The 22,274-nt window shown below is 56.0% G+C and overlaps 1 protein-coding gene across 1 annotated transcript; it reads right to left on the bottom strand.

Moving 5' to 3' along the window:
- Positions 1-1,870: 1,870 nt before the first annotated feature.
- ZNF775 (zinc finger protein 775) lies at positions 1,871-21,620 on the bottom strand. Its single transcript, XM_079932293.1, has 3 exons — positions 21,566-21,620; positions 11,533-11,613; positions 1,871-4,046 (listed from the first exon to the last, which is right to left on the bottom strand). Exons 2-3 carry the CDS (start codon positions 11,564-11,566, stop codon positions 2,524-2,526), a joined length of 1,557 nt encoding a protein of 518 aa, XP_079788419.1. The 5' UTR covers positions 11,567-11,613; positions 21,566-21,620; the 3' UTR covers positions 1,871-2,523.
- Positions 21,621-22,274: the final 654 nt, after the last annotated feature.

Genomic DNA, 22,274 nt, shown 5'->3' with positions numbered 1-22,274 from the left:
AGTCTTACCAGTGCAGCTGTTTGATTGGTGGGAGAGGGGAGCTGCGATCAGACCTCATCGACCCCGAGTCTTACCAGTGCAGCTGTTTGATTGATCTGATCACTAAACACAGGTCATTTGTGAACGATAACACATCCTATTGTATGGAAACTCCTGCTCAACTGATCTCTTCAGTATCTGCCTGCCCTGCCACTCAGGAACGTGGTTTAACAGGCCTCTAATGCAGACATGGTACCTCTGGGATGCTTCCTGGAGGAGCAGGGCTTGCTTGAGTTGGCCTCAGAATTTCAGGAAGCAAATACCCCATCATTACAGTGGGTTTTGATGAGATCCCAAGCGTTTTGCTTCCCTGAGCAGGGCCGGCAGGAGAGGGGCAGGGCTTTGCAGGGAGACAGGGCAGCACCCAGGGCTGGGTCAGAGCGTGCTTAGGAAGACCCTTCTGATTTGGCCCCCGGCTGGTCCTCAGACCTGCACTCCCAGATGGGCACACCTCACCCATTCGTGAGGTTTCACACAGCTGGGTTTGTGATCAAAGGCCTGGACCACGAGTCAGCGGCCCTGGCTGAACATTAACCATCACCAGAATTGTGTTACCCAGGTAAGCTGGATCACCTCCATGTCTTTTTTTTGTGTGCGTGTGGTACTCGGGCCCCTCACTGTTGTGGCCTCTCCCGTTGCGGAGCACAGGCTCCAGACGCGCAGGCTCAGTAGTTGTGGCGCACGGGCTTAGTTGCTCCGCGGCATGTGGGATCTTCCCGGACCAGGGCTCGAACCCGTGTCCCCTGCATTGGCAGGCAGATTCTTAACCACTGTGCCACCAGGGAAGCCCTCTTTTCTTTTTTTTTCTTTTTTCCGGTACGCGGGCGTCTCACTGTTGTGGCCTCTCCCGTTGCGGAGCACAGGCTCCGGACGCGCAGGCTCAGTGGCCATGGCTCACGGGCCCAGCCGCTCCGCGGCACGTGGGATCTTCCCGGACCAGGGCACGAACCCGTGTCCCCTGCATCGGCAGGCGGACTCCCAACCACTGCGCCACCAGGGAAGCCCCTCCATATGTCTTTTTGTGATGCTACAACACTTCAGGCTCCTGCCAGATGAAAGGGATTAAACAAAACCTGAGAAGAGGGGTGAACGGAAGCCAGGGTGACCGCACAGCTCCTGGAGAAGATAACACTTCTCTGAGTTCAAGGGAGAACCAGGCGGGCCCCTGCTGGTCCTCCCTGGAGGCAGGAAGGCACAGTTTCTCCTACAGAATCACCCTAGCGTTCCCCTTTTTCCTCCCACTTCCCAGCTATCCAACCCTGGTACCCCGATACCCATGCCCTCTGCAATCCCGTCCCCTCCTGTGGGAAGACATGGTCCAAGGCTACAGCCAGGCTGGAGCCCCGGGCTCTTCTGCTAGCACTAGGGCCCCAGCCGACCCTGCTTTTGGAAGGGTACGAGGGGTGACTTTTGAGGGGCTAGAGGTCAAGGGGGGTATGTGGGAAGTGATCAAATTGTCTTGGAGAGGGAACAGGGGAGAGAATACTGCCCTCCACCCCCAGCAAGAACTGGCCATGGGGACTGGCTGTGCTCATGGCCAAAGCTCCCTGCCCTCGTCCTGGGGCAAATGGATCCCTCCGAGCACACAAGGACCCAGAGAACAGGAAGGGCGGCTTAGAAAGGAGACCACATGAGACAATCAGTCCTTCATTTCTCTCTTCTGCAACACCGGCGTTGATAGGGATCCGGGCAGCGCCCGCCGAGTCAGGGCAGCACATTCGCTGCTCTCCCGCTGCAGGTCCCTCCCCAAGGTACCAAACCCCAGCGGAGACCACCCCCGCCCCCCAGTCCCAGCCCCTGACCGTGACACACACACACACACACACACACACACACACACACACACACACCGTCCTAGGGTCAAGCCGGCCACCACAGCACCCTGGGCAGCGGGGCACTTGGTGTTGAGGACCATCAAACCATTCCCTCCTTCCAAAAACATGTCTTGAGTAGCCATTAAGTGCTCAGCACTGGCCTCGCACGGGCATAGGCGTGCCCCTCCCCAGCCCCAGCTCCCATCTGGGTATCACTCAGTCTGTTGAGACTCCCCCACAGGGACGCCCCTGGGCTATCTGGCAGCTGAGCGCAGCTGGCTGGTGCCGCAGCTGACCAGTCCAGACCTGCGCCATCTCACCCAGGGAGCCTCGCCCAGGGCCGTCGACAGCCCCCGCACTCAATGCCCGAGGGCTGCCGTCCCACCTCCAAGGAAGGACACAGACGGGCCTCAACCATCACAGACACATCCAGGCTCCAGGGTGAGGATGTCTGATCTTACCTCCTCCCTCAGCCCTTCCCGGGACTTTTCCCGGCCCCCGTTTTGGGATGCTTGTGGAATTCTGTTCTCAGGTCTGAGAGCCTTGAAGAAAGCACCTTTTGATAGGGTCTTACCCCCTGGGGTTCTAAAAGCCACCATTCCTGGTCATTCCCCACACGCACCACGCAAGCATCCCATCCCGCCCATGGGTCTGCTTGGGTCCAGGCCCCCTAGAGCGCCGCGCCCTTGGCGCTGGGGGTGGGCGCCAGGGCGCCCCGGTGAACGCGCTGGTGCTTGAGCAGGTGCTGCTTCTGGCGGAAGCCGCGGCCGCAGGAGGCACACAGGAAGGGCCGCTCGCCCGTGTGGTTGCGCCGGTGGCGCGTCAGGTTGGGCTTCTGGCTGAAGCGGCGCCCGCACTCGGGGCACGGGTAGGGCCGCTCGCCCGTGTGGATGCGCTGGTGGATGGTGAGCGCCGACCACCACGAGAAGCTCTTGCCGCACTCGTTGCAGATGAACTGGCGCGGCTCGCCCGGCCCACCCGCCCGCGCCCGGCCCCACGGCACGTCCCCGGGCCCCCGGGCCGGCGAGGGGCCGCGCGACGGCGGCGGCAACAGGCCGGGGGCGCCCTGGGCGGGCGGCTCGGCGGCGGCGGCGGCGTGGGCCTGCTGGTGGGCCCGCAGCGCGGCGCGGCTGGGGCGGGGCGCGGCCGGGGCGCCGGGCAGGTGCGTGCGCTGGTGCTTGAGCAGGTGCTGCTTCTGGCGGAAGCTGCGGCCGCAGTGCGCGCAGGGGTGCGGCCGCTCGCCCGTGTGGTTGCGCAGGTGGCGCGTCAGGTTGGGCTTCTGGCTGAAGCGGCGCCCGCACTCGGGGCACGGGTAGGGCCGCTCGCCCGTGTGGATGCGCTGGTGGATGTTCAGCGACGACCACCACGAGAAGCTCTTGCCGCACTCGTTGCAGATGAACTGGCGCGGCTCGGCGGGGGCGGCGGTCCGGGCCCCGGGCTGGCGCCACCAGCTCTGGCAGAGCCCCAGCCAGGCCCACTCGGGGCGCCCCCGCCGGGGCCCCGGCCGCGGGCGACAGCCCCGGTGGGCCGTGGCGTCCCGGAGCAGCGTCTGCAGCCCAGCGCGGGTGCCCTGGCGGTCCCGGGCGTGCGCGCGCTGGTGGATGCGGAGGCCCACCTGGTGGCGGAAGCAGCGCTCGCACTCGGGGCACGGGTGGGTGGCGGGCCGGGAGTGGGTCTTCTGGTGCTTGAGCAGGTGCTGCTTCTGGCTAAAGCGCCGAGCGCACTCGGGGCAGCAGAAGGGCCGCTCGCCCGTGTGGTGCCGCTGGTGGCGCGCCAGGTTGGGCTTCTGGCTGAAGCTCTTGCCGCACTTGCCGCACGGGTACGGCTTCTCGCCGGTGTGGGTGCGCTGGTGGATCTTCAAGGTCGACCACCAGCTGAACCTCTTCCCGCAGTCCGGGCACACGAAGTGACCCTCGCCGGCAGAAAGAGCGGGGCGCAGGGGGCTGGGGGTCACCCCCGGAGCCCGGCCTGCCGGCCCGCCGTCCTGCTCGAGGGGAGGGGCCCACCTTGGACCCCCAGTCTCCTCCTGTCCCCCCCAGGCTCGAGGCTTCCCCACGGTCTGGCATGGCGGGAGGCTCCGACGCTGCTGGAAAATGTTCTCCTTATCCTTCTGGGAAAGCGCGGCCTGTGGCCCCAGCGCCTGCAGCAGCCACTCTGGCTTCTCTTGCTTGATCTTCATGACCAGCACATCTCCTGCCGGAGGCAGAGGGAGAGAGACGGCGAGAGTCATTCGGTGCTCGGTGGGGTGGAGGGAAAGGGCGGGAGGGAGGGAAGACGCGTCGGGAGGGCAGAGCTTGGCAGAAAATGGGGCGGGAGGAAAGGATGAAGAGGAAGAAGAGAGGAGGGAGGGTGGAAAGGACAATAAAGGGGAGACTGGGGTGTGCAGGAGGGCAAAGAAAAAAGACAAGGAAGAAACGATAGGTGAGCGTTGCTGTGCCAACGACCCCGCTGCCCGCCTCCTCCACCCTGAGGCCCAGGGGAGTCTTCCGACGCAGGAAGCAAGCAGAAAGTGGTCAAGTTTCAAAACATCTCCTTCTCTTCCTAAGGGGACGGATGTGCTGGACACTCTCTGGACGAGTGCACGTCCAGTCCCCCCAGGGGTTGGGCAGCCAAGCCCCGCATCACTGCCAGGCCTCTCCGGGGCAGCAGCCGTGGTGCGTGCGCACCTTACCTTCTTGGCAACCTCACCTTTCTTCAACGAAACCATGAACAAGAAAGTAGGCCAGAAAGGTCTCAGCACCCAGAATACGTGTTGCGTCGTCCTTGTACTAAACGAATCCTACGCAGCAGCAGCGCACTCTGCTGCGAACCCACCCCTTACACTGTGCTCAGGTCAGAGGGTGCTTTGCTTCTGCGCTCATGGACATAAGCCATGATGGAAAAGGTTTCCCGTAGACACTGCATCCAGACTGTCTGATTCCATTTATACGTAGGTCGAAAGCTGGCAACTAATGGGCGAGTTAGAAGGGTAACGGCCCCCTGACAGAGGGCACTGTGGTTGGAAGGGGGCCTGGGGCACTTCTGGGGCTCTGGCAATGTTCTCCTTCTGGACCTGGGTGCTGGTTACATGGGCGTGTTCACTTGGGGAATTTATACAGCCTGCGACCTGTGCACTTTTCTGTGTTACACTTCAAGAAAAAGTTTATGTTCAATAAAAAATAAATGAAACAGTTGGGAACAAAGAAGAGAAACTCTAAACAGTTGCCAATCCACCTGCCAGCGCAGGGGACACGGGTTCGATCCCTGGTCCGGGACGAGTCCACGCCCCCACGGAGCAGCTAAGCCCACGCACCACAACTGCTGAGCCTGCGCTCTAGAGCCTGAGAGCCACAACTACTGAAGCCCGCGCGCCTAGAGCCCGTGCTCCTCAACAAGAGAAGCCACCACAATGAGAAGCCAGAGCACTGCAACAAAGAGTAGCCCCCGCTCGCCGCAACTAGAGAAAGCCCGCGCGCAGCAACAAGACCCAACGCAGCCGGGAAAAAAAACAAAACAAAAAAACGCTGCCAATATTAAAAATACAACAAAGCAAACCCTAAGGAAGTAAGAGGAAGGAATTAATAAAGACAAAAGCAGAGATGATAGGATAAAGGGAACATAAGATAGAAAAAGGATTCTGATAAATCCCAAAATACCATGTATAGACATTACATCAATTTGAAAAATCTATATAAAATGGATGATTCTGCGAGGAAAAATAAATTAACAAAACTGACTCAAGAAAAGGTAGAAACCATGTCTATAGAAACAATTAGAAGAGACTGAAAAGAAAGCTAAAGTTCAACCTCGAAAATGGGTAACTGGCCTCTGAACCGTACAAAGAGGTTCTACTAAAACTTCACGGCAAGGACTCTTCCCAGCTTACATAAACTGTGACCATGACTGGGGCAGGGGGCGGGGGGAAGCTCACATGTTAACAGGACCCAGAATAAGACAAGGGTGGGGTAGCAGGAAATTATAGGTTTATCGTTCTTTGAAAGTAGATGCAAAAAACAAACAAGCAAAAACACTGGCAGAGCAAGTGTGGCGGCGTTAAGAGAACGATCTGTCAGGGCTTTGCTGGGTCTTCTCCAGGAAAGTGAAGATGACTCAACACAGTTCATGACATTAACCTTTTAAACATTAAAAACCTTATACTATCTCAATAGATGTGAAAAAGTCCCAGGATAAAATTCAACATCACTTCTGGAGGGAGAGAAGGAAAAGGGAAAGGCGGGAGGAGAAGAGAGGGAGGGGTAAAGAAAAAAGGAAGGAAGGAAGCTCTTAGCAAACTAGGAACATAAGGACATGTTCTTACGTTGACAAAGGAGCTGTATTAGAAACGGCAGCAAATGTTATAACCGAAGGCAAAAGATTAGAAGCCTATTCAAGTTAGGAGCAAGGTGAAAAAAGAAAGGTATATATAAATCTTGGAAAGGAGGAGAGAACTGTCATTTGCTGATAATTATTAACCTAGAATGTGTATGAGAATCCACTGATGAAGTTTTAGAAATAAAAGTTTCAACAAAACTGCCAGATAAAAAACATTAAAATTCATACCTTTTTAAAATGGCAATAAAGTAACTGTAAGTATACCTAATATATCAGCAAAACATAAAGAAAACTATTAAACTTTACTGAAGGGATGAAATGTAAATAAAACAACAGGTACATCATATTCCTAGATAAAAGCTCTCCATACCAAAATGTTTAAATCCAGTGTAATCCTAATTAAGTAAATTATAACATTTACTATGTGTGTAAATCACCCAGAAATTCTAAAAATGAGCAAGGAAGAATTTGGCGTATGCAACATTAAAAGCTAAAATACTATCACCACACATCCATTAGAATGGCTAAAATGCAAAACACCGACACCACCAAACGCTGACAGGGATGTGCAGCAGCAGGAACTCTCATTCATTGCTGGTGGGAATGCAAAATGTTACGGCCACTTTGGAAGACAGTTTGTCTGTTTCTTACAAAACTAAAGATACTCTTACCATACGATCCCACAAATCACTCTCCTATGTATTCACCCAAAGGAGCTGAAAACTTATGTCCACACAAAAACCTGCACACAGATGTTCACAGCAGCTCTATCGATAACAGTCAAAACGTGGAAGCATCCAAGAGATGTCCTTCATTGGGTGGATGGATAAACAGTGGTGCACCATACAGTGGAGTATTATTCAGTGATAAAGAGAAATGAGATCTCAAGTCATGAAACGACATGGAGGAAACTTAAATGCATATGACTAAGTGAAAGAAGCCAATCTGAAAAGGCTACACACTGTATGATTCCAACTATATGACATTCTAGAAAAGGCAAAACTGTGGAGGCAGTAAAAAGATCAGTGGTTGCCAGGGGTTGAAGGGTCAGGGGCAAAGGGATGAACAGGCAGAGCACAGAGGATTTTTAGGGCAGTGAAACTCCTCTGTACGATACTGTAATGGTAGGTACAGGACATTAAGCATCTGTCCACAGAATGTACACCACAAAGAGTGAACCCTAATGCAAACTATGGACTTTATTTAATACAAATGTGTTAATAAAGGTTCATCTATTGTAAAAACTGCACCATTCTCATGCAAAATGTTAATGACAGGAGGAACTGTAGAGAAGGGTATAGGGCACTCTTCGTCCTTTCTGCACATTTTCTCTGTAAACCTAATACTGCTCTAAAAAATAAAGTCCAGTTAATAAAAGTCTCGACTGATGCAGTTGCATTGACATGGCTGTTCCATAGTGAGCCAGGTGAGGTGAGGCTGTAAGTGAGAGTCCCTCCCACCACTAAAAAAAAAAAGCTAAAAACAACCATTAAAAGTGTAGAATAGGGCTTCCCTGGTGGCGCAGTGGTTGAGAGTCTGCCTGCCGATGCAGGGGACACGGGTTCGTGCCCCGGTCCGGGAAGATCCCACATGCCATGGAGCGGCTGGGCCCGTGAGCCATGGCCGCTGAGCCTGCGCGTCCGGAGCCTGTGCTCCACAACGGGAGAGGCCACAACAGTGAGAGGCCCGCATACCACAAAAAAAAAAAAAAAAAAAAAAGATCATTTCCAGATGGATTTAAGTGCTGGTTTAAAAGAAGCAAATACAGTATTAGAAGAATTAGGAGAATTTGTTTCGAATCTAGAGGTAATTGGTAATCTTCTTCAACAGGATGCAAAACATAAAAACTAAATTTAAAACCCCTGTACGACAAAGGATACTGCATATGAGCAAACTAGAAATGATCGTGTGGGGCAGCCTTTTCCAACAGAGCTTTCCACAGAGTGAAAACATTTTACATCCAAGCTGTCTGATACATGTGGCCTCTAGCCGCAGGTGGTTACAGAGCACTTGGAATGTGGCTAGTACTGCCGAGGAACTGAACTTACTTTTTTTAATTTAAATCTAAATTTAAATTTAAATAACCGTATGTGCCTATTGGCCACCTACAGGACAGCACACGTCTATCCCGAGTATATAGAGGACTCCTATAGATACGATGGAAAGAGGTGCACCCTCCCTAGTAACCAGCAAAGTGCAAAATAACAGTGTAGCATCTTTTCACCCATCAGAGCAGCAAATGTTGAAGAGGTTGATAATATCCCGACTTCACAATACACATGGAAATTACATAGGAGGATAAGTACAACATGGATATGCTGGGGGCCTAAACGAATTCAGACTCTTTGAGGACGACTTGACAGTGCTTATTAAAATTATAAGTGTGTACAATCTTGCACGTCTTCCACCCAACAATTTCACTCTAGGTGTTTATCCTAAGAAATACATGTGAGTCCAAAGAGGAACGCCTAAGTATATTCACTGAAGTGCTATCTGTAATTAGGAAAAAGGGGGGAACAACCTAATGACCCATCAATAATAGTCTAATAAAATTTTCACTCCCATCATAATGTGGAATACTACGCAGCGATTGAAAAGAGCTATATATGCTCGTGTGAAAAGATTTCGAAAACACTTTAAGAGAAAAAAACAAAACTGAAAATCAGTATCAGTCGTCTGATCCAACTTATGGAAAATAAAACCATACCTCTCTGTACATACACATGCCCGAGCCAGGACGGTTCACACCAAACGCAAGACGGTGGCCACCCTGCAGGTGATATGGACCACGGCAGGACGAGATGGAGAAGCCAAAGGGGACTTACACTTTATATGTGTTATTTGAATATTCTCATAAAAATTCAAACATTATAATTTTTAAGTCTTTAAAATATCTTAGGAAATAAAGAGAAAACCTCCCCTCTAATCTGGTGGCCTTTAGTTTTGAGGCCAAAGAGCTCTGCTCCACTCCACAGACTCACTGGCCACGTGGGGGCAAAGAAACCGATGTGGTGCCCGTGGGGGCAGAGGTGGCAGGGTGGGAGGGTCACAGAAAGCACCTGCAAGGGGCCAGCTTTCCACCTGGCGAGATGACGCTGTGAGGCCTCCCCAGATGTTCGGTTGTGAGAGGTCATTTTATCAGGAGGAATAATTTGAAAATGAAAGTAGTGATTTAAATTGGGTATGGCAGGAATCGAAAACGCATGTGTAATGAGCTTCACTGATTCAAAGAATGTTTCCTTAGATGCACTGAACTGTTGGCCAGCGGCAGTATTTAACAGGGCTAGCTGTCCAAATTGGTGGTCATGTACTGAATCCAAAACATACTCCAGTCAGAGGGGCACCACTGTCCCCACGCGACAGGGCACCCACTAGTGCCCCAAAGCCCCACAAAAGCCACTGCCTTCCCCTGATCAAACCTGGCCTTGATATCCATCACAGTGGCTGGGTTGCATGAGGAGGCCCTGAAGCCCAGGGGTGGCGCGTGTAGACCTGTGACGTGTGTTGCTGGGACTTCAGTCGTCACGGGCACCTTCCCGTAGGGATCAGGCGCTGATACAGAGGAAAACAGGCTTGTGCCTGCCTGTCCCAAAGGTACTGGTCCTCAGTCAGCGTAAAAAGCTCTAAATGGTTCAGATAAGATAAAAAGGTGCTACAAGGAGAGCTATTGCTTAATGGGTAGTTTCTGACATTACGGGAAAATCTGAGAAATGGATGGTGGTGATGGCGGCGCCACAACGTGAATGTGCTTCAGGCCACAGAACCGTACCCTTAAAAGCGGTTAAAATGGTAAATTTCATGTTATGTATAATATATTTCACCACAATTTAAAAAAACATATAAAATAAATACAAAGTAAAAGGTACCTGAAAGAGGTAAGCTCCCAATTATCTGAAAACTCTGGCTTTCCAGAAGAGTCATTCCTTCAGCCTGGCCAGCAGGCGTGGCAGCCTGTGGAGGCTGAGCTCACGGGGGCCCCCAGGCCCCAGTGGCTCCAGGGTCCAGGCCGGTGTTTTTCTACCTCTTCCTGAAGCTGCAGCTGCGGTACGGGGCAGAGAAGGCCCTGGTGGAGCCCATCTCTCACGTCTGCATTAGGATCTCCCTTATGAGTTTACGTGGGCAAAAGGGTCCTTCAGCTGAAATGTTTGGAACCGTCTGCCCTAGGTTTTCCTGTAATTACTGTAATGTCAGCCACACACACACACACACACACACACACACACACACACACACCCCTCGAGGGCTCTCAGCGTTCAAAGCGACAGCCTGGGGCAGGGGTTGGGGGCGACTGGGAAGTGGGGTGGCTGAACTCACTGCCCAGAACACTGTGGTGTCCATATATCACACTACCTCCTCTGAGCTGGTGTTTTGTTTCTTTTTTATCCAATTGCCTGATTTTTTCTCATCTTAGGCCCACTGCAGGGATTGTCCTGGGAGGGCGGGGGCTCTGGGGTCCATAGGGCAACTCCCCTGGAAGGGGTGGGAGGTAAAGGAGCCTGGTCACTGTGCTGAGCGAGGGGCAGAGTTCCCAGGCCTGGGCCGGTCCCCTCTCCCGGGGCCAGAGCCACCGTGCAGCCCAGCTACACCCAGAACAGGGCCTGCCACAGAGGCTGAGAGCGGGTCTCAGACCAGGGGCTGCTCCATCCCAGAAGCGGGAAGCAGGTGGCTGGGGAGGGGTCTCCACAGGGTACTTCCCACTCTCAGCGGCACCTGCCCCCTGCCCGGCAGACACCAGGACTAACTGCTGTGTTTCCTCACCACCGGCTCCAAGGGCATCAGCTGACACAGACCATGAACCGTGTGACCCCGGGAAGCTTAATGGACTGAACTGGAGACACCCTCCTGACCAACCACCAGCAGGGCTTGTTGCGACCACGTGTCCTCCCCAGAGCGCTGGCTTTCGGCGTGTGATCAGCGCCAACACCACGCACTCCCTGATCTAGCGCTTGACAAACACCTGATCTTCCCCCAGCAGATTTCTGCACGGGGTGTGTGTGTGTGTGTGAGTGTGTGTCCGTGTGTGTGTGTGTGTGTGTCCGTGTGTGTCCGTGTGTGTGTGTCCGTGTGTGTGTGTGTCCGTGTGTGTGTGTGTGTCCGTGTGTGTGTGTGTCCGTGTGTGTGTGTGTCCGTGTGTGTGTGTGTGTCCGTGTGTGTGTGTGTGTCCCTGCCTGGCAAGCACAGGCTGGGCTTTGTCAGTTCTTAGCCCCCTAGTCTGTGTTTGCTCCATCCTTGGACGTGACCTCAGTGTCCTGGTCCCACCGTGGGGTTCTACAGGCCACCAGCAACTCCTGCTCAGCTACAGAGAGACGGGGAAGACAGGGCTGGGGAGGGGGCCGTGGTGGGCTCCCACCTGCCCCTCTTCTCTTACCTGTGCTGCTGTCGCCAGCCAGGCCACTCTCCATCCCCGGAGGTCCCTCGGCATCAGCACGGCGGCTCCCTGCCCGGCCGTCTGTGGGTGAGATGGGAGCAAAGGAAAGAGAGTTGGCCTGTGGGACAAGGACGAATGCCACTCACGGGAAGCAGTCCCTCTTTCTCAAAAGCTTTTCTATGACCTCTGTCGAAATGAGCAGGGTTTTTTTTAAAGCACATATGCCTGCTAGGCAGGTAAAATGTGTATAATTCCCATTTTATGAAGAATAAACTGAGGCCAGAGAGGGCTGCTGACATGCCCCAAGTCACAGAGGCGGCCGAACGGCAGAGCTGGGCAAGGCCCCTGGGCTTCTAACTCCCAGACCAGAGCCTCATGCCCACACTCTCATCACCTGCGGGGTGGGGTGTGAAGGGTGCCACAAGAGAGAACCAGGAAACTCAGAGAAGTTTAGAGACACCCCCTACCCTGCAACGTGGTCACGAGGACACCCTGGAGGGAAGAACCGTCCCTCCAAAATCGCCAGCCACCCCATCTCTCAAAGCCCCCGTCCAGGTTCCCCCGCAAACCCTTCTGGGGCCTCACAGCCACCCCCCACCCCCGGGCAAGAACACACGTGGCCAACCTGGGTCCTAGGGACCTGATTCCTCATCCACCAATCTGGGGCTCATCTTTTTTTACTCTTCAGTCTTTTTTTTTTTTTTTTTTTTTTTTTTTTTGCGGTACGCGGGCCTCTCACTGTTGTGGCCCCTCCCGTTGCGGAGCACAGGCTCTGGACGCACAGGCTCAGCGGCCATGGCTCACGGGCCCAGCCGCTCTGCGGCATGTGGGATCTTCCCGGACCGGGGCACGAACCCGTGTCCCCTGCATCAGCAGGCGGACTCTCAACCACTGCGCCACCAGGGGAGCCCCCTCTTCAGTCTTTTGAACATCTCCCGACTGGCTCATTTGGTGCCTGGAACGTGATTGGGACGGGTCCTGCTGCTCTGACCCCTTGGCGTGGCCCCTGCCCCTTCCAGGCCCCAGCCTAAACGTCACCTCCTCTGAGTGGCCTTCCCTGGCAGCCCCGTGTAAAGTCACAACCCTAGCCCCACCTCCCATTCCTCCCTGACACTTTTCGCCACCGGACAGGATATTTACTTCTCTGCTCATTCCCCGACAGGAATCGAGGACAGGACTTCCCGGGCTCACTGCCGAGTGCCAGGGTCCGGGCCAGAGCCCACACGTGGAGGGCACCAAACAGCCGTGTGTGGCACGAACATGCTGCTGGTTACGTGCGCTCAGGGATGTGGCCGCTGCACGTGGTGCTATGGGCGCCACCCCCCCCGAGGTCGGGGATCTCGTTTCCTACGCCTGCACCCCTGGACCCCCTGCACTCCCAAACAGGCCCCAGCCTCTGCCCCACGAGACGGGAGGCTGGGCTCACGCTGCAGGACCAGGAACCTCTCCTCGGCCACCGCTCGGGCTCGGGGAAGCCAGCCTCCCCTTGCTCCACACCTCGGGCCCCGGAGAGCCTCCCAGAAACCCCATTCTAAGGGTCTCCCCGCTTCCTTCTCCCAGGTCCCCTTCCAGCGGCTACTCCGGGGACAGGGACCCAGGCTGGAGATGTGGACCCTGCCCGGAGAGGTGGGGGGCAGGGGTGTCAGGGAGATACAAATCTGAGAAATAGAAAACTCACCCTCCCTGGTGCAGAAAGGGAAAGAGAACCCTCCCCTTTCTTTCAGAGTATTTTCTTTAGAAAACTTCTAATTGGAAGTTCTTTCTCTGCCCCTTTGAGGTGCATGTAAATCTTTTTAAAGCTCACTAAGCCTCTTGCCGGCTTTACAACCCAGGACTGCCTTTCTCGAGGACCTGGGAGCCATCTCTCCGAAATGCAAACATCAAGGGAACAGCGGCCAGTGTCCCCTGCCCGTGGGAGGTGGGAGCCTAACTCTCCAGCAGCGCCGGGCTCCGGGCTGCAAACCTCCTCCCGTCACCAGGATACAACAAGTGGATGTTTCCTTTGCATAAAGGCAATTAGCTATCACGGGTGGCCTCCCAATTCCAGGCGAATTTAGGGTGAACTCCGTGTGACAAACGGTCAAGTCCTCTTACCCAAGGACTTTCCCTGGAGAACACGTGTGCAGTGGGGTCGCCCCTGTTGGACTGTGTAACAGGTGAGATTTCTGTCTACAGTCTCTTAGCAAATTGCCTGTGATGTGCACCACATTCCAGTCTAATGCTTATTCAGTTAAAAACTTGTTTTCTTTCTCTCCTACTTTTGCGGGGAGTTTTTCTGAGTTGGCAGGAGATTTGGTTTTTAGTTCTATTTCCCCAAAAGGGGTCTGTTACGCGCTCCTGCTGTGGGTTACTATAGACACTGAAACCTGCCTGCGGTGCAGAGAAAAGGGGGCCACAAATGAGGGCAGGAGAAGGCCCCCCCTTGGGGCCCCTGACGGGTGCCAATGCTCCTGCCTTAGCACCACATTTTCCTTCCGGGTCACTCTGCATCCCAGGCCGTGGGGTAGCCTCTCACCAACTGGAGATTTAATGTCTGCCTAAGGAGACTCAGAGGACTGGCGGACAAAGAGGCCGCTTTGATATGGGGAACCTCAGACGGGGGGTGGAGGCTCGGGCCACAACTCAGGGCAAGGACAGCGGGTGGGACTTGGGCTCATTCACAAACCCCTACACAACACAACTGAGGCCCCTTGAGCCAAATCAAATCAGTCCTACTTGATCCGTTCTGTCTTAAGAGGTATTATGGACTCAAAATCGCCTCGGGTGGCAGAAGGGCTTCAATTCTTGGTGACCAGTTCACAGGGAGTCTCTGAGCTGCACCAGAGCTCATGGTCCGAGAAAGAACAGAAGTGGAAATGGAAGGAAAGGACCCTCGTGGGCCCGAGGGGAAGAAGGAAGAAAGGAGAGGGCAGGGGACAGGAACAGGGGGCAGGGGCTATGTCTTGGGGGCCCATCTCCACCTGTGTGCTCAGGTGGGATGTGTCTGGAAAACAGGCCAACAGGTGTCCTCAGACAAACCCCGAGACAAGCCGAACGGCAGAAGGTCCCTGCGTGTGGCAGCGTCTTTCCAGGCCGACCAGGCCCCCGCACACCCCAACCTGATGCACCGCACTGCACACCTCTTCTCGCCCCACCAGACACATCTGCTGACTGGAGAGAGAGAGGCCCAGGGACACGGCGAGCAGGCCGCCCAGCAGAAGACCCTGGCCAGAAAACAGGAGGCAACGGGGGCCGATCCCCATCCACCAGTGCCCACACCGAGTCCGTAAGGGCCACCTGGTCTATCACCCAGCTCCCCGACCCCAATCTCTGATAATCTTTGCCCTCCCTGCCCAGCAGGTCCCCTGGAGGGTGGGACACACGCAGGGGGTGGGTCTCAGGACAGGGCCCCAGTCACCTCCTCCTTCCCAGCCCCTGGCTCTGGGTCAGGCCGCAGTTGGGATGAGAGCCCCTTGACGGGGAGGCTTTGCGGGACAGCTGCAGTGACAACTGCCGCGCCACACAAGGCGGGACTGTGGCCTGGGGCAGGTGCTGAGGTCTGGGGGCAGGGAAGGTAACAAAGGGGCTTCGATCTTAGCAGAAATTTGGGGGGAAGGCAGACAGCAGCTGGGGGTACACAAAGGCCACGGGCCGGGAGAGGCGGTGCAGGGACACGTCTCCAGATCTCAGGGCCCTGGACCTTTTCCACCAGCCAAGTACACCTCTCTTCACAGACTCAGGCCCCGTATGGGGAGGAAGGAGATGGCGCCTCGTGTGCCCTCTGTCACCAGTAGAGTGGGGACCGGCCACGTGCCCTCCACCAGTAGCTCAGGCTTTGAGGGATGCATCTCCCCAACTCCAGCCGAAGGCCCAGCTCACAGGCCCTGCTCAGCTAGGAGCCCCACCCAGGGCGACACCATGTGCCACCGTCCACCCACGCGCACAGTCCCTCCCCACAGGAAACCGCGCACAGGAGGCAGTCTTCCCAAGGTACGCTGCCCACCGAGCTGACCGCCCTCACACCAGTAGCTCAAGTCCCCCGGGGAGCAGCCCAGGCCAGTGTTTGGAAGAGGATGGGCGAGGGCCCGCAGGCTCCAGCTAGCCCTCACCCTGAGGGTGTGCTCTCGGAGTCCTCCGGGGGGATGGAGACTGTCCTTCCCTCATTCACTGAGAGGGCGGGGGCTTCCCTGGTCACCTCGGTATTGACCTGGCTCTGGAAAGAAAAGGGGGTGACGAGCCAAGCCTCGGTAGGGACAGGGAGACCGACTGTGTACCGGGCACTCAGCAAGCTCCGCCCACTTCGTCCTAAGGAGCCCGGGCTCTGAGACGTTAAGCGGTTTGCTCAAGGTCACACAGCCAGTAAGTGCTGGAGCCAGGACCGGCGAACTGGGGTGGGCCTGCCCCACCCAGAGGCCCTGCTCCTGGACCATGCTGCCTCCAAGAGAAGGTGCGGAGTGTCCCAAACCTTAAGCCACCAGGGCCTCATTTTCAGGAGGCTGGCCTCTAGACCCACATGTTGGTTATTTAAGTGTGTATAAATTAAGTTTAAGATTCAGTTTCTCATCCACACTGGCCACGCTTCAAGTGTTCAACAGTCACACGTGGCTAGAGCCACCGTAACAGCCAGCAGAAAAGAAGACTTCCAGGTTCACGAAGTTCTGCTGGGCAACACTGCACTAGACATAAAGCTCCAGGATGGCGGCGGCCCTGCCTGCCGGGGCCTGGGACGCAGAAGGCGCTCAGTTTATACTGGGTGAATGAATAAATGAATGAACGAACGAAAGAAATGGGAAGACGGGGCCCCTCTGGCCCCAGTGCTTCATCACCAACAACAAATACCTCAGGACAGGTTAATGATGTCTCCGGCCTGGGAAATGGATCTCAGTTAATATCAGTGGATGTTTCATTTAAAATATACAATCATAGGTGGTTGCCAAGGGGGAGGGGGTTGGGGGAGGGATGGAGTGGGAGATCAGGGTTAGCAGATGTCAGCTTTTATATATAAACGGATAAACAACAAGGTCCTACTGTAGAGCACAAGGAACTATAGTCAATATCCTGTGATAAACCATAATGGAAAAGAATATATAAAAAAAGACGGCCGCCCTGGTGGCGCAGTGGTTGAGAGTCCGCCTGCTGATGCAGGGGACACGGGTTTGTGTCCTGGTCCGGGAAGATCCCACATGCCGCGGAGTGGCTGGGCCCATGAGCCATGGCTGCTGAGCCTGTGCTCCGCAACGGAAGAGGCCACAACAGTGAGAGGCCCGCGTACCACAAAAAAAAAAAAAAAAAGAATGTATACATGTATAACTGAATCACTTTGTTGTACAGCAGAAATTAACACAACATTGTGAACCAACTATACTTCAATAAAGAATATTGATAAAATACAGTCATAGGCATACGCGAAGAAACTGATCTAAACACTAAATGCACACAAACATATCCAGAGACGATCATATCTAACATCCAAGGCGGCTAAGTACACAAACGTTCAAAGATACAAAAATACAGAGATACTCATACACATGAGAATACCTGCAAAACTGCATATGCAAAGTACAGAGAGGTTGAAATATTAAAACATCCACCCATACACCTACAGATCCAGAGACACAAGTGTGCCCACGTGAACCGCACGAGCACAAACCACTCCCCTTTCACACTGGAGAAAACAGCAATGGACTCCCTGCTGACACAAGTAACCTCACAATCCATGACCATCCCTCCAGGTCCACTGCTCCGAGGAACGGAGCTCAGGGGGCGATGCAACCACCAGGAGAGGGAGCGACAGCAGGTGATGGGGAACAGTCACCTGCTGGGGTACCGGTGGGGTAGGCTGAGGGGGGAGGGGGGCGGCGTGAGGCAGCAGTGCTGCAGCTGGAGGGGAGAAGCTGGAGGGGCACAGAAAGCCCTAGAAAGAGGACAGGGCTCTGCCCGGCCGGCCAGTGCAGCCCCAGTCCCAAGGCCACGCTGCAGGGGTCTGGCCAGGAGGCGGCAGCAGGCCGTTCCCCTCTCCCCTGGGAACCTGAGCCCAGACTCCTCGGCCGAGTCTGCCCCTCGCAGTGCACTCGCATTGGCTGCCCCTCTCCTCAGGCCCACGCACGCCTGGACCCAGGATCAGGAGCCCTGAGTTCTAGCCCGCCTGTCCTCTAGGCCTAGGTTCCCAATGGCGAAGGTGACTGAAAACGCCTGCTTCGGGGGCTTGCTGTGAGCATCAGGTTGGGGTACACACTAGACTTTCGAAATGGTCTTTTCTGTCTTTCTCGCGGCCTGAGAGCAACCCACACCCGAAGGTTCTGAGCCCTCTCTCCGAGCGCCCCATGGCCAGCCCACCCTTCCTAAACCGTTACCCTTCAAGCTGCTTCAGAATCTCTGGAGGCCCCCCGCGCCCACACAGGAACCCCAAACTCTGCTCAGCAACGGAGCCCGCCTCGCAGAGGAACCGGGCGTGGACAGCTTTCACGGTCAAGGCTACCTGCAGAGCTGTGCTGACAGAGCAGCTCCAGGTACCACCTCTCCCGGGAGATGGAGACTGGGTGGGGAGACGGCCTCCTCCGGGCCAGGCTGTGGGCCGGGGGTAAGGAGAGCAGGGCCGGGTCTGGGCCCTGAGCGCCAGGCAGGGGGCTGGACTAAAGAGAGCCGTGGACGCTCTGCCGGCTCAGCTCAGGCGATCCCCGCGGCCTCACACCCGGACTCTGTCGCGGGGAGGAGCTGGTGTAGCCTTTGTCTCCCAGGACTGACTGCACAGCCCCCAGGCCCTCTCCCAAAGCCAGTCCTACGCAGGCCACTCCCACGCGAGGCTGGTCCCTGGGCTTGTGCTCTGGCCCATCTCTTGATAATCAGCGCTCTCTCCAGGCGTCGGTCCCCCATCCCTGCACCCACTTCACCTTCCTCTCCTCCAGCGTTTCTGACCAAGGAGGAAATGCAAACCATCCCCAACAAGTGGCTTTAAAATGGTATTGGAAAGGCAGGGCAACTGCTGTTCCCACCTTCTATGGCCCGGTGCCCGAGGACAGACAGGCAGGCCGAGTTCCTAGCCCAGACCAGGTGAGCGTCACCTCCACCCACCACCTAGAAACCTGCCTCCCCCCCACATCCCAGCATAAGGCATGCCTGGCATCCTTCTACAACTCCCAGAACAATCCCCGAGCCCCTCCAGGGCCCCCACCCCATCCTTCTCTCCCATCAGCCTCCCTGCTCCTCCCTCATTCCTCTCTGACTTCCCAGATCTACTCACCACCGGATCAGGTGTCCCCATGCACCCTCACTGTTACCTCTTCTAAGCCCTCGCCCGTCCTCCCCCTTCTCCCCATCCCCCCCTTCCTACTCCAGCATCTGCAGACCTCAGCCTTCCAAGCACCGTGGGGTCCTCAGTCCCAGGAGAGGGGACAGCGGTGGGGAGGAAGAGGGCGGGGCAGGCCATCGTCCCACAGAAAGACCACACGTAGCGTAAGGAGCCCAGGACAGGGAGGCCAGAGACCTTGGGACCGGGTTTGCTTCTGGTTAGTCACGTGACCCCGGGCCAGCTACTTTCCTTCCCTAGGCCTCAGTTTCCCCATCTGCAAATGGAAATAATGCTTGGTCCTCTGTACAGAACTGTTATATCAAGCAGTGGGAGGGAAACATTGCGAAAGGACTCGAAAATGTTCACAAAGGTGCAAGATGAATTCTTTTTAGGTCACTGCATTGCCATCACCCCCTCCCCACTACCCAGTTGTCAGAACTGATAGGAAGAGCCCAATTCAGTGACTTCAGTTTGCTTCCGCCAGCACTCCCTGGGAACCAGGTCCAGGGCCGGCCAGGGCAGCCAGGGCAGCTGCCTTATCCCATCATGCCCGCCCACCTCCCAGAGGTCCCGGATTCAACCCCTTGCCAGTCCCCAAGGCACCTCCTTCCAGGACCCCTGCCCCACCTGCCCTGCCCAACATGCACACCTTTGCTGGGACTGTCACTCCCCCACCTCCCCGCTCCCAGGCCTGTCCCCCACCCATGGCATCCCCATCCCCAGTCTTTGCTCACCTGTCTCCCTTTAGAGGATAGAACGTCACCCACATTCTTCTGCCCCAAATCTAAGACTCAGGAGCCCGCCAGGGCCTGGGGACCCCCATTACCGGATCGAAGGCAAGGGATGAAAGCAACTGCTAACAACACTTTGGACAATTGCCACATTTCGATTTATGAACACTTTTTCACCCTTGCTGCATTCAAAGGAGCCCGGCAAGGATAAGGAGTGTTTCCCCCTTTTTGGATGAGGAAAGCAAGGCCCAGAGGGGACATTCCCTGCCTCAGAGAAAGTTAGAACTCAGGTCTCCTGCCCACCTGGCCCACCCTCCCTTGCAGACCACCCCCATCCTAGGAAACCTTAGACTCCTCAGCTTAACCCTCACCAGGGGAGCAGGTGCCTGGACCAGCTCTGCACTTGGCCCTGGGCATCCTTTGCCCCTCCCGGCGGGACTCATGAGGCCTCTCAAAACTGCCACCACCTTTCACTACCGCAGAGCACAGCCCCCACAATCCACAGGTCACTAAATCATACCAGGGCTGTTTTAATGCCTCCAGCGTCTGCCACCGCTGCTGCCTTGGTTCAGGCCTCAGCACTGCTCACCTGGAGACTGCACTGCTATCATACCTCATCTTGCCCCTCCAATCCATCCACCACCCAGACTCAAAGCAATTTTCCTAAAATTACAATTTAGACATGTTACTACTTTGCTTAAAACACTTCAGTGGGTCCCCAGCACTTTCAGGTACTGCTAAAAATTTCTTGGCAAGACCATTTAAAATCTGGCCTCTGCTCACCTCTCACTGTACCACCAACCTACCCCCATTGTCCCCAGATGCAACCCCCTGACCTTGCCGTGTCTAGGGACACCTGTGATCAGTCTTGGAATACCCTTGCCCAACTCTTCTCTGCCCAGCCCAGAGCCACGATCACTTTCACCAGGAAGCCTTTGTGGATACACCAGGCTCAGTTAGGGGCCCTTCTCTGTTTAACCTGTGCACCCACCCAACCCAGTACCATCTACATAGTATAATAATAATTTGTCTCCACAAGAAGACTGTAAGCATCTTAACACAGGGAGTGTTTCTCTCTCCCCAACACCCAGCACAAGGTCCAGCATGCTGTAAACCATTCATAAAAATTTTAACAAAGGCACATTTAGATGAAAGAAACTTAAGTCCAAAACAGATTAGAAGCATAGAGTCATGGAACCTTAGTATTGAAAGGAGACTAATACCCTCTAATATTCTCATTTTACAGATGAACACCTGGACCCAAAATGCACACCTAATAGTGGAGCCTGGACATAGCCGGCCTCGAGTCGGGGCTCTGACCACACCCCACCCCAGGTCTGGTGGACCAAGACACACACCAGGCTCCATCCTCCCAAAGGGCTGGAGGGGGCGGCATCTCTATACCCTCCACCTTCACGAGGGAAGAAACCCCCAGCGCCTACCCCCAGCCCCACTGAGATCTTGGCTCCTATGCCTGTCTTCCTAGGATGGAGGTTTCGGGGAGACCCCTACACACACTCCTCCAATTTCTGTGGTGCTTCCCTCTCATTGTTCTCGCCCCCGATCCTCAGGCCCACTCATTTAATCATTTATTAAGCACCTACTATGTGTCACTCTGCGGCGAGCACTGGGGTTCCCGCCCTGCAGGAACTCGATCTTTGGGGGAGGCTGACACCGCTCCCGAATATCGGGACAGGCTCTGGCAGAGCGCGCCCGGAGGAGCCGGGGGGCAGTCCCCGCGCTCACCTCCGCGCCTCTCCCGCTCTCACGCCCCGCTCCAGCTCTGACCCGGCCTGAAGCCCCTTCCCACGCACGACCCGGGCCCCTTTCCCCGTGAGCTGTGCGGGGGTAAAGTTCGGGGCTGAGAACGCGGGGCGCTCGGGAGACCCCGAGGCCGCCTCCAGCCCGAGTCTGGGTGGAGACAGCGCGAGAGGAGCGGGGCCGGACGCTGGCCCCGCGGCACGGTCCGTCCCTCCGCACGCCCCTCCCCGCCCGGATTCAGAGGGACTCGGAGGGAGGGGACGGGAATAAATACCTTTGACTTTGTGGCTAAGGTTAACGGGAACTGCCACCCCGGGGCGACTTGGGCACTGAGCTCCCCGGCCCCGCCAGTCCCGGGGCAGGCGGGGCGGGCACGCGCCCCTGATTGGCTGGCGGGCCTGGCCGTCCCCGGGGCCGCCCCGCCACCTAATTGGCTGCACCTCTCAGATGACCAGCTCAGCCCTATCGGAGAAGTCTGCGGGGCGGCTCCTTTGTTCTCCGGAGCCAATGGCCTGCGTGGGCGGGCTGACCTCGCCTCCCGAGGGGCCAGTCGCGGCCCCGCCAGGCACTAAAGCGTTGGCCGTGGGGCGCTGGGCCCGGTCTCCCAGGGGAGGAGGGGCGGGGGCAAGTCCGGAGAGCTGGTGACCCGACGGCGCGGCAGCACCCTCTCCTTCTCTCCGTGGAGCTCTCCCTCCCCATCCAGGCCGCGCAGACGCGCGCTCTGAAACCGATCCAGTCGCTCGGCAACTCTCGGTCCGACGCCTGCGACGCGCCCGCACCGCCCTTGGTGCCGGGATCCGGGGGAACAAGACGCACGAACCCCGATCCGACGATCACAGTCGAGTGTGCATGTGACATGGTTGTGGCACTTGGCACTACGGCACACCAGGTGTTAGAGTGAGATGTGCGAGTCTCGTGCGAAGGGAGAGAAATCGCCCTCCGCACTCACGCGGCCCTAGGCACGTCGTAGCCGCGTGATAAAT

Source organism: Stenella coeruleoalba (assembly GCF_951394435.1).
Source record: "Stenella coeruleoalba genome assembly, chromosome: 9".
Lineage (NCBI taxonomy): Eukaryota > Metazoa > Chordata > Mammalia > Artiodactyla > Delphinidae > Stenella > Stenella coeruleoalba.
This window is presented reverse-complemented; position numbering and strand designations above follow the sequence as displayed.